General features: G+C 39.2%; 1 protein-coding gene across 1 annotated transcript in view; it reads right to left on the bottom strand.

Annotated features, from left to right (window-relative positions):
* LRP1B (LDL receptor related protein 1B) overlaps positions 1-12,795 on the bottom strand; it is a 754,577-nt gene that overhangs the window by 137,274 nt on the left and 604,508 nt on the right. The window contains 6 exon segments of the mRNA XM_033164188.1: positions 949-1,098; positions 6,791-6,865; positions 6,868-6,884; positions 7,819-7,993; positions 10,295-10,522; positions 11,616-11,747. Of these exon segments, the coding sequence (XP_033020079.1) occupies positions 949-1,098; positions 6,791-6,865; positions 6,868-6,884; positions 7,819-7,993; positions 10,295-10,522; positions 11,616-11,747 (777 nt within the window).

Below are 12,795 nucleotides of genomic sequence, written 5' to 3' on the forward strand. Positions count from 1 at the left end.
CGTTATTAGAACAATATTAGAAATATCATTCTAAAAGATCAAGACAGAAAAACTCCCATTCGGTTTTGCTTTTGCTTCCTTTCCACAAGGTCTACCTAGTTTATGATAGCAAGTTGCTCTGCAGAGCGCTCTGGTGTCACACTTTAATAACACATTATTAACGTTTAAAAAGAACGCCATATGGCTATATGGTTATCAGAACCATTCCTTAACTTTTTTTTTAGTGTTAAACATGAATGTAGATCCGCCCTCAGTTTTGTTCAGAGCAGTATTTATATCAAGCAATTTGCAAAATCATAGAATGCTAGCGTTGAAAAGGACCATGAGGGTCATCTAGTCTAACCCCCTACAATGCAGGAAGCTTTTGCCAATGTGGAGTTTGAACCCACAGACCTAAGATTAATAGTGTAATGCTCTACTGGCTGAGCTATCCTAGGTTTTTCCACCTCTGGTCCCTGTCTTTAATGGATGAAGCATGGTATACCTGTACCACTGCTAAACTAGCAATTCTAGAAACTGATCTTTGTTGTTTGATAGCAGCCCTGACTTACTTGCACAGCTAAATACTAAAAGCCACATATTCCACAATACCAAAAAGGGAGCTGTGGAAAGGTTTGTTACAAATATGGAAAAGGGGCTGTAACTGATAACGTTATATTCACTATGGAGCAGAGAGACTCCCACGGATAAAAATAATGCACTCCCAAAATCACCTAACTTCCAAAGTTTCTAAAACCATCTAGTTTAATAGAAGATTTCTATATTATAGCTCAATGGAAATTTATCCATCAAACAATAGTTTAAACCAAAAAAATGAAAATAAAAGATGCTAACTTCAAAAATTTATATTAAGAAAGTACTTTCAGAGCAACGTGGGAGTTACTTTGAAAGGTTGACAGGAAAATGAAATGCTGAATATCAAACATGCTTATTTAGCTGTTTACTTACCCATAATGGTTAAGGCTGTAGCTTTCGTTAGTTCTTCTTTCATTGAATCTATTACTTCAAAACTGCCACCATCTAAACTGCATCGGTTTATGGTTCCATTTCCTGAACTGATCCAATAAAGCCTGTTTTCTGCATAATCTATAGATAAACCTGAAAAAATACAATACATGAAGCATATTTGAAGCAATTTAAAACTTACGCATTATTTTTGATTGCTTACACAATAGCAAAATTTATCCACAAATTTTAAGTCATCTAAAAAGTAAGGAACTGTTTGTGGCAAACAGCAAGGTAAGTTTTTATTTGGCTGAATAGTGTTGTGAGTTTGTGGGTGCTAGATCTCTAAATTTCTGGATCCTTTTAAGTGTTCGTATTTAATCAAGGCTTCAGGTGCCAAGCTGAGTGCCAGCCACTTCTCATCCCTGGATCCAACAAATGCTAATAGCTAATTAAAACAACAAAGTATAGAATCATAGAATCATAGAATCATAGAGTTGGAAGAGACCACAAGGGCCATCCAGTCCAACCCCCTGCCAAGCAGGAAACACCATCAAAGCATTCCTGACAGATGGCTGTCAAGCCTCCGCTTAAAGACCTCCAAAGAAGGAGACTCCACCACACTCCTTGGCAGCAAATTCAAAGAGCTCATGATAGATGTCAAATGGGTAGAGCCCCCTCCCTCAACAGATAAAGCCAAAGTTGAGAGGAGTTATATGAGCTAGAAGCTGGATGCTAAAAGCTGCAGTATGGAAAGGCGGAGAGACAGAGAGCCATGGCTGATTTCTACTTGAATCCAAGGCTATGGCTATGGAAGAAAAAAAGACCGTATGGGGCATTGATGCTGTGAACCCCAGCATCACAGGCTCAGGTTCTATATATGTGCAAATAAATCATATATCTTAAATACACCACAGTCTCTGCTGTGCTTCATTTCTAAAAGGAAACACGAACCCTGGGTGATCGCCTAGAACCCCTGGAATCTTGCATCGCTCTGAGACTGGGGTAGAGTGCCACAATATGTTGTCTACTGTTCTGAGAAAACACATGGTCACTGTACAATTATTTCTAGAAAAGGTACTTAATATGATTGCTTAGTATTAATTACTGTTGTGTTCTAGATTAGCATTTTTAGGGGGGGGAATGGAGAGTGGAATACTAAGCAGGCTGCAGGTTTACAGAAAACGTGATATAAAATCATATTTTGACAGTAGCAGTATAATTACACTTTATGATAAGAACCTGATAGTACCATGCAAGCATTCTGTATAGCAGCCTTCACTAAACGGGTGCTCTCCCAGATGTTTTGATGCTGGCTAGAGCTGATAAGAGTTGTAATCTAAAATACTGGGAGGATGCCAGGTTTGTGAAGGCTGATGTAAAAGGTTCTTCTCCGTTCTACTTTTGTCTCACACAAGCAGAGAGCATGGGGAATTTTTTTCTTTCTTTCCTTCCTCCCTTCCTTGACAATCAGAAATATGTGCGAAATTCATTTAGGGTCTCCACAGTCAGATGGAGGCCTAGCAATATTGCCATCGTAGGACTACCAGAGGATGGCTCCTTACTCTTCTCCACTGCTAGCAGACAATGGGTGCTTGTCCCTTCTGTGAATGGAATGGCTCCAGAGAATGACATTCAGTGGAGGCTCAGTGCAGTAGTAAGGGGAAGGATGACCGTCCCCTTGCAGACCTGCGTGCCATGGACTACACTGATTCATGTTCATGGAGGCACATTTTCAGGAAACTGTAGGGGAGAAAGAATGGGTGAAAACTGACCCCTTCTTCCTACAGTGGAATTGGCCTATGACCACAGTCCTGCTCATGAGAACTCTGGACCCCATCCATAGAATAACTTATTTCAAAAAATATATGAAATTGATTACTTTGAATTTGTAGTATTAGGTTAAATAACTTCATTTTTATTGACACAGAATTTTGGTCTATGCCAGTATTTTTACATTCTATGCACCACTACGGTCACTCTATATCATAAAGAGTGCCCAGTGTAAGAAACATACATAGTGGAGGATTGAGATGTGTGAGGGAAGATACATGTTTATTTGAAAACAGATTTTAGGGGGGGGGACTCACATCAGGAAAGGGAAATATAAACTGGAAAATACTTTTAATTAATGACTCCAACCACATACTTCTAATTAATGAGTTCATTTAATTAATGAATCAAGCTTCTGCTCTTAATACTTCTGAAATCAAGCAATAAATCTAAATTAGGAATATTAAACAATGGATTAGCTTTGAATTTTTATTTTTATTTAAGAGCAGCAAAATTCATTCAGCCAAAACTGCCTGAAGGCTGCAATTATTCACTCAGTACCAGTACTCACTCATAGAATGCAAGATGGGTGTTCTGACAAGATTATGATGCACTTGTATTTCAAAATTTGCTTATGATTATAAGGTCTGGCAAAGTAAGTTAGATTTTAAAAACCAACAAGAACAAAAACATAAACCACTCAATTATTGAACACTTTCTTTCTCAAAACAAAATGAATCCAGTGAACTCTAATAAAAGAAAGTTTTCATATTAAATAAATACCCAATTCTAGATTTTGTGGCTTTACTAATGCTATTAGAAAAGCTCATCTTCATCCAATATGGCAAGGTAACAAACATTCTATGCTGCTCTTTCAAGCTGCTCTTTTTGGATCTCCCTTTTTGTTACCCGCTTAAAGCCTGGCAAAAACATTCTGTACCAATATAGCTTGCCCACCATTTTCAAGGGTAGTCCTATGTAGAATGCATCATAGCAGACCAATTGATTGTAATGTTTCAAGGGCAAGGATTACTGAAGCTATCGTGGTCCAGGGTTACTACATTGATTGCTGAGGCTACCCTAATCTATGAATGTTCATAGCTGTTGAACCCACAGGAGATAAAAATAGGTACTCCTAGCCACTGAAGTCACCAGGGCCTCAAGTTGACAAGGCTGGATCCAGGGGGACCCCCAAACTATGCCACTGATCCTTTAAGGGAAATGCAACCCCATCAAGAACAGAAAATCTTCCAGTTTACTGGACACAGGAGCAACCTACCCACAGCACTTCAAGTCACAACTCTAATACACCAGGAACATTTATGAGAAAGTGGGTGAGGAAATATTTACGCCAGGATTTAGACATAGAACAGAAGTGAATGTGGATAAAGATCTTGCCAAGATTAATATTGGATGACATTAAAGAAAACTATTTTAGAACCCTATCCCCGTGGTATTTAACTCCATATAGAATAAGTAAAATATATGGAACAGAGCAATGTAACTGCTGATGGCGTAATACACCTTGGGCAGATTTCATTCTTGCTTTCAGAACTGCCGGATAATACAGATCTACTTCATTTTGTAACCAGTGCATCTGATACAGTATGAGTATACTCTGATTTCCTAACAGCCAGCAGCAACCAAATGGCAGCATTCTGCACCTGTTGGAGTTTTTAAACTGTCTTAAAAGCAGCCCCACATAGACTAACCAGGCTGTGACTAATCATTGCATTACCAAGGCTAGGTCTAACCTCTTGACATAAGGGTCATAGTCGATCTATGTGAAGAAATCCTGTTTATTCAAAACTGTACTTTGATGGGTATTGTGTAATGTATTCTGTTATTGTATTGCAATGTGCTTGGTGGGCGAAGTCTTCTGTCTACTCAGATGGAAGTTGGTTTAACTGTCCCTGGGGACATTAACTGACAACTGAGGAGGGGTTGGAGATAGAATTGCCAGTATGCAAAGAAGGAACAAAGGTGTGCATATTCTGATTGGCAGTTGCAGGTTTAGAATTCTTAGTTAGGCACAGTGATTGGCTAGGGCTTGTCTAGACTGGCCAGAAGAAGTGAATATAAGTCTGGGGTGCTAGTCAGACAGAGGTCAGTCAGTGTTGGTTGCTGCTTGGGTTCCTGGTGGGTAGCCAAAAGAAGAAGACAGCAAAGAAAAAGGAAGGAGGCAAACAAAGACCTGAAAGGAAGGCAGAGTGGCTTGGTGGCCCCAAAACTTGCTGGGATAATATGGCGCCTGGAATCAGAACAAAAATTGGAGTCCCACCCCCCTAAATATTCCTCATTTTCACAATAATTCCTTTTGGTACAGTTGCTTTTTTAATGGATTTTTTCTAGTAAGTACACTTATAAATATATAATATAATAATAATAATAATAATAATAATAATATAATAATGCACCCCTTTGGCTCGGTGCCCTATGCACCTGCACTGCCCTAAATCCCGAGCTGGGTGTAACTAAATTACTTGGTTTAAGCTGAAGAGAGGAGAGGAGAACCTATCTATGGTTGTGCTTGTGCACTACATACTCTTGCAATAAACAATATCTTGTTAAAAACACTAATTTGCTAGCCAAACCTCTATCATCGCCCTGCAGTAATCCTCTAGAGTATCCCATTCCCATCCCACGCTACCACTAAGCTCACTTTTCACCTTCCCAGTTTAGATTTCATGATTTATTCTACCTCCTGCACAATAAAACAGCACAATGCAGATAAGAATTGTTTTTTTTAAAAAAAAAAACGACACGTATTAGTCTGCATTGGGTACAATTTGAAATGTTGTAATCAAGAAATGCTCTGATTGTGTCTTGGTTAAAATTTCAATGTTGCTGACCCTTTTATCTCTGCGTGAATAATGAGCCACTGTTTCTTTTATCATTCATGTATCACCAGAGCATGGAAAGAATGAGTGTCATTAAAATAGCTCTAAGTGATATAGATCACAAGTGAATATTTTAGGACTTAGCAATAAAAAGTCAATTAAACTATCTCCCAAAAACAGACATTTAGAAATAATTTATCATTTTGTGTTCCTAGAACTCTGAGAACATCCAAAGAGATTATCTGGTAGTTCTCAGACTCAAAAGCACATTATATTTACGATAATCTTGTTAATTACGTGCCGTGCTTGTCAACATGATGCTATAAAGCAATATAAATGATGAGATGAAGAAATGAAGAATGCTATAATGTTAAGTTTCTAGAAGAAAACAAATCTGACCTTGTATCATACAACTGGAAGAGTACATGACAATATGAATAATTTTCAGCATTCAGGAGAAAGTTATTAGAACTACATAATGATAAAATGTTTGAGCGGTAGACTCTAGTAACAACAGTATATATTAATCAAAATCCATGGATACATCAATCTAGAAACACGAGAGAGAAATTTTCCTTCATCTCCTTTTGTCGCTGGCTACAGAATAGCAAGAGAGCTGAAATCAATGCTATCAGTCTGGCAAGAATGATTTATTGGATAGAAATTTGAAATTTGGTCTGTAGTTTGGATTCAGAGACACTGAAAAGATACTACTGTGAAACTTATGAGGTGAACATTCCATGTCCCATGAGCAGGCTTGACTTCCCCTGGCTCTTCCACCACCTCCTATACCTCTGTAGTAGTTTTTGGAGCTGCATGTGGGGGCTGCAGGGGTGAAGAGAAATCCATTCTGCAATCGTGTCCATTCCATAACAGACAGACACCACTGGTTTTCACCCACAGTGCTGTGAACTTCTGTTCCCTCCCTGATTATCCACTTAACTTGTTCATTTCAGAACCGAACTCACATGCTTCTTGGGGGTATCTCCACAACTCATACAGCAATTCTAACAATACTATAGTAAAATTGAAATCTGGAAGCCAAATCCCCCATAATTCCTCATCCTCAGTCCTGAACAAGCTGGACCCAGCAAGCCAAACACTAGGCATTGTGACCTATTTCTCCTTAAAATCATATAAATTATGAATATTATGCAAGAATTTTTTTATTTAAGAGAAAAGTTGTGCACCAAAGTAACTTTACATGAAATTTGTGATCGTAGTATAATTACCAACTGGATCCTTTTGATTCTGAAACAGTATTTTGCTGTTGCTGCCATCCATATTTGCCACATTAATGGTGTTCCATCAGTCCAAAAAAGTTTTCTTTACAAAACAAGACAAACAAAAATTACATTAAAAAAATTAAGCTGCAATCTTATTCTGTTTTACATTATCATATTGGAAATAAAATTTGCATGAATCCAGAGTGTCTCTGTATAGATTCTACAATATATTTTTTTGACCACATTATTCCCTTAGTTAAATAAATAAGTATGGTAACATCATATACTGACCATGCCACAGGGTCACAATACAGATTGGTGAAAAAGCAACACAGAACCTTCCCCCTCAAACAAATAACATCCCCATCAGAGATGAATGCATGGAAGCCCCATTTGTGATTTGTTCTTCCATCACCACTACCCCTTTTTGGTAGGTGTGGAATTCTGAAAATTGTGATCTATACACAACTAGTCAATTTCATGGGGACTCCAACTCCCACAATGGGTTATCTATATTAGGAAGCTGGCGATGCACAAGAAACAGAGGCATCACTTCATAACTTAATTTACTAGTTAGTACAAGCAGAACTCATCTTTCATGGAGCTCACTTATGTGATTGCAGCTATATGCAAATCACCCCAAAATAAATAAGCAAATAAAGCATGGGAGAAGGGGATGGGAGAGCAGGAAGAAAATTGCCAGCAATCCCATCAGCTACTGAGAGAACACTTGGGTATGGATGGAGAGTTGGTAGAGTGCAGAGAGAGACTGGAGGAAGGTGGAGCGAGCTTTGGAGGCAGTTGGAGAGAGGTCAGAAGAAGCTGGAGAGGTTGCGGAAAAGGTTGACAAGCCATTGGAGAAAGTTGGAGGGATTTGCCGGGTTTTTAAGGTTTTCTATTGAGTGTTCTGGCTTTAAGTGATTTTGCTTATACACGCAATAGCCAAGAACATAACCCTCATGTAATATGAGATCAACCTGCATTTCACCTGAAAGATGATTGCAAAAATATTGGTGTAAATAATCATACTTTACCCTTTAGCTGGATGAACAGCAAGACACTGTGGTTTATCAATTCCATGTATAACTGAGGTTTTTAAAGAGCCATCTAAATGTGCCACATTAATTTGTGTTTCATCAAACTCTGAGCTAATCCAGTATAAATTACGGGATAACCAATCCACAGCCAGTCCCCGAATGCTTTGAATGTCTGTAAAGTGTCAAACAGCAAATAAGTTGCCTAATCAGGTCTGCCAAGAAGTTTTCACACATTTTAAGAAGGCTTTAAATATCACTGAAATTGTAAACAGGAAGACCAAAACACAGGTAATGGGATGGATACATTTGCCATTTTGTAATTAGAATTTTTTTTTCAATCAATGGAAGGTACAGAGCTCTAGCAGAGGCTCCTACTGGTGGAAGGAAGTGTGAGGCAATTTTGGGTGATTTCATCCTGTAGCTTGCAGAGCCATCTCCCATACTGTTCTAGAGGGTCCCATGCTTCTCCAGAGCAGCTTTTTTTCAATGGAGGCACAGGGGGCTATAGGGGGAAGTCAATGAAATTATCTCCTCCCTCCCTCCTGTGGAAGAGTACTATGGACGGTGAATGGCACACATTTTCCTATATCTTTCTGCGTTTAGAAAGGCATTGTTCACACACCTGTGAAAACTGTGTTGGTTGCAAAGTATCAGTGGGGAATGTGTGAAAGGGTGCCACACAATACAAATTTAAGCATTATTTTTTTCATAGATCTGTAGCAGTATCTACTTTTCTTTCTTTAAAAAAATGCCCTTAAACTATGAATCTGTCCTTTCAATGCTGAATTTCATGGTGAGAAAATTGAACTTAAGAACTGGTTTGTTGGACCAGACTGAGACACATCTAGTTCAGCCTTCTAATCTATTATCAAAAGTGGCCAGATGTCTCCTGCAGCTCACAAGCAGGTTATGAAATTGATGGCCTTTATCTGCTTATTACAAATAAGATTCTGCCCCTGAAGCATCTTTGAAGGACTGTTTTAATTTCCCTTAGACTGAAACTGAATTCACTTAGCAAGACCACTACAATGCATAAACGTGGGTCCTAAAGTTTATATTATATACCCTTTGCCTTAGCTATTCCATGATGACTCTCTAACATAACATGGTTAATAATGCAGGGCAGAAGGATTAGAACTTGAGAATTACTTACAAAATCCCAGCGCTGCATCAATGGTTTCTTATTATTTGACAAACATGAAACTGCTGATGTGGTATGTATCATTAAGAGTGAATTCAAAATGCTTAAATTCCATGTTCTCCTGGGAACTTGTGTGACGGCTTTAAAAAGGCGGCAGAATTAAATTAAATGGTGGTTATGGAAAAGGCGAATTTCATGTTAGATATTGTTAGGGAAAAGATTTAATTTAAACAGCTAATATCACAGTGTTGTTGCACAGACCTATAAAGTAGCTGTACTTGTAAAGTTCTAGATATAGCAAAGGGTACAAAAGAGAAGCCGCAATGATCAAGGGGCTGAAGCAACACCCCTATGAGTAAGGTTATATAACATTTGGGTTTTCTTTGTTTGGGGGGGAAAAGGTGAGGGCATGTTGTCAGAAATATATAAAATTATGCATGGCGTAGAGAAAACGGGGAAAGTTTTTCTCCCTCAAGAATCTGGGATTATCCTATGAAGCTGAATATTGGGAGATTCAGGAGTTAAATAGGGAGCACTACTTAATTCAGTACATACCGGTAGTTAAACTGTGGAATTAATTGCCACAGGACGTAATAGTGGCCACTAACTTGAACGGCTTTAAAAAGAAGTTAGAGAAAATCATGAAGGATGAGGCTACAAAGGAACACTAGTCACGATGACTGTGTAAAACGTCCAGTATGGTATGTCTCTGAACACCAGTTGCTGGGGACACAGGTGGGATTAGTGCATTGTTCCTGTTCTGCTTGTGGGCTTCCCGTCAGCATCTGCTCGGCTGCTATAAGAACAGGATGCTGGACTAGACAGGCCATTGGCCTGATCCAGCAGGGCTCTTGAGGAACACAGGATGCTCTTTGACACTGCATCAGACCAGCTCAGTATTGTTTACACTTGACTGGAAGCGGCTCCCCAGGGTTTCAGTCAAGAATCTGTCTCAAATCTATGTGGAGATGCTGGGAATTTAATCTGAGGCCTTCTCTGTTCAAGGCACATACTCCGCCAGTGACCTACAACCCTTCCTGCTCTTATAATGCAGTTACTCAACACCATTTCTAACCTGAAAAATTATTTCTCAATATAGTCTTAGGATGCTGAATGATTCGAACTAGATCAGATATGTGCATTATGTAATAACTGACAAGTGTCTTGTATTGTACCAAATGACCTAAGATTAGTTTTGCACATTAAACATCACAACGAGGTGTTTTTAGGCATAAGAGTGCTGCTATTAAAAGTGTTGTCAGATCTTCACAGTTCAGTTTGTTAGCCCGTCCACCAGTTGGACTTGCAACGCTGCATTTAAAATATGTTTACCTCTTGATATAACAGTTTCTAAACCAGTCCCATTAATGAAGGCCCGTTTTATAGTTTGCGTTTTCACATCAGTCCAGTATAAGCGCTCCTCTGCTGCATCAAAATCTACAACTGTTACATCATCAATATCAGGAACTGTGAAGGCTGTTATGTAGTTGAAGTACGGGTTCTCTATGTCAACACCTCTTATTTCTGAACGTCTGGCATAAAGAAGAAATTTTTTCATTTCTGTAAAAAAATATGTATGCCATTTATTAGATACAGATCAATGGAATACTATTACAATCTACATTTCATTTTAATTATCTAAGTTATACATTTATATATGATAATAATCTGGTATTCATACATAATTTAGTACAAAGCAGGTAAGCACATTCATCTGGCGGTTAGTAACAGCTCACATTGTCCCACGACATGTAAAAAGTCAGCCATGTTTGTTTTTAAACAGACAAAAAACTAAGAAATTGTTTAAAATCCAAGTATCTGTAGTTCAGAATATTGTTAAAAGACGTAACATTACAGGTATTTGGTAATTCTAAATGGCAGTAGCAGACAGTGTGCTGGGGAGGTGGTGCTTACCTGACCTCCAATCAACTGCATCAGATTGCCTTACTACAGGCATAGGCAAATTCGGCTCTCCAGATGTTTTGGGACTACAACTCCCATCATCCCTAGCTAACAGGACCAGTGGTCAGGGATGATGGGAGTTGTAGTCCCAAAACATCTGGAGGGCCAAGTCTGCCTATGCTGGCTTACTAGGATGTAATGGGAAAGGGGGTGAGATAGCAGTGAGGCTGATGCGGTGTCAATGCAGCAACAAAACCAATATGCTGTTCCTGTCAATGTGTTTGCATCATAATGCATCACTATAGTTTTTAAGTATTTCTTCTTAGAAGCTGCTTTCTGAGCTAGTTCTTAAGACTCCGAAAGCGATATCAAGATGATTTCAGAAGATGAGTACGCTGAGATTAAAAACTGTTAAGTACTTTTTTTTCATTCTGCAACTTTACCTGCCTCATCATTTTCTGATGATGCCCTTTCTGCTTGCCAACCTCCCTGTTCTGCAGAGATAAGTTCGTTGAACGTACTACACACATCCACAACAAAAAGCGAAAGTAATAAATATCAAAGCTTGACAAGCCAAATACATTTGGGCATCTTGTTGGTTTACGTGAGGCAAGAGTTACCCTCAAAGTTATCAGTGAATGACATGTCCTCTACTCTGAAATTTAAGTAGTTAATAGAGAATATGTGTGTGTGTAAGAGGAGAGGAGAGAGAGAGAGAGAGAGAGAGAGAGAGAGAGAGAGAGGAACTTACCATAGCATGTTTTTCTGTCTATAGACAACTTCATTAGATGAGGACATGCACATGCAGCACTTCTGTTGTGATTGATCAGGCACATATGAGAGCACGGACCTTGGCCATTGTTAGCAGCGCAAGGATTGGGAGCTAGAATTTAGAATGTAAACTGAACATGTTAGTCATACATATATATGTATTCTGCAGGAAACCAATGAAGGCTGACAATGGGAAAAATATATATATTAGAAGAGGGGAGGGGAAGAGAATGGCAAACAAATCTACTCCACAGTAATAGTTCGCCACTCTTCTTCATTGGAGGTTTTTAAGCAGCGGTTGGATGGCTATCTATCACGGATGCTTCAGTTGAGATCCCTGCATTGCAGGAGTGTTGGTCTAGATGACCCTCGGGGTCCCTTCCAGCTCTACAAAATTCTACGATTCTATGAGAATGCTGTTGCACTCAGGTCCCTCTTGCGGCATAGGCATCTGGTTAGCTACTGCAAGAACAGAATGCTGGACTAGAGGAGCCACCAGCCTGATCTGGCAGGCTCTTCTTATGTTCTGAATTGTGTACTCACTCACGCGGATTGGAAGAGCTTGAGATCCCATGGAGGCTCCCTACAGTCAAGCAGTTTTCACCAATTTGCCCCTGAAAACCCTACATTGACTCCACGCTGCTCTGAAGCACCCTCAAACCCCTGGAACAGCTTTTCGGGGGGCAAAGGGGGAGGGGTGTAAGAGGAATGAGAAATAGGAAATCCCTCTCCTCTACTGCATTCTGTTTATGGGAATTTTGGATTCAAGCCATCAAAGCTTTAGAATAACCTCTTCAGAATTATCTCCCTAGCAAGCAGGGCTTTTAAAAAGCCGGAGCTCTCTAGAATTCAGTTCCAGCACCTCTCAGGTGGGTGCCATTGCCATTCTAAGAGAACAAGGGAGTTGTTCGTGGTGAGTTCCGGCATCTCTTTTCTAGAAAAATAGCACTGCTGGTAAGTGATCTGTTTCTGTATAGATGCAAAATAATACTACATATATTTCTTGATTTGAAGACTTGTTTTGTAGTAACCAAAGGTAATTTGGATGGCATGCTAAGAGATGCCTTTTTGAACTGCAATTATTTACAGCAGAGGCTTGTAAAAGGGAAGCAGATACTTGTGATCCCTTCCCCTGCCTCAAATTACAAGAGGTGTTCCTG

This window comes from Lacerta agilis, chromosome 1, assembly GCF_009819535.1.
Source record: "Lacerta agilis isolate rLacAgi1 chromosome 1, rLacAgi1.pri, whole genome shotgun sequence".
Taxonomy (NCBI): Eukaryota; Metazoa; Chordata; class Lepidosauria; order Squamata; family Lacertidae; genus Lacerta; species Lacerta agilis.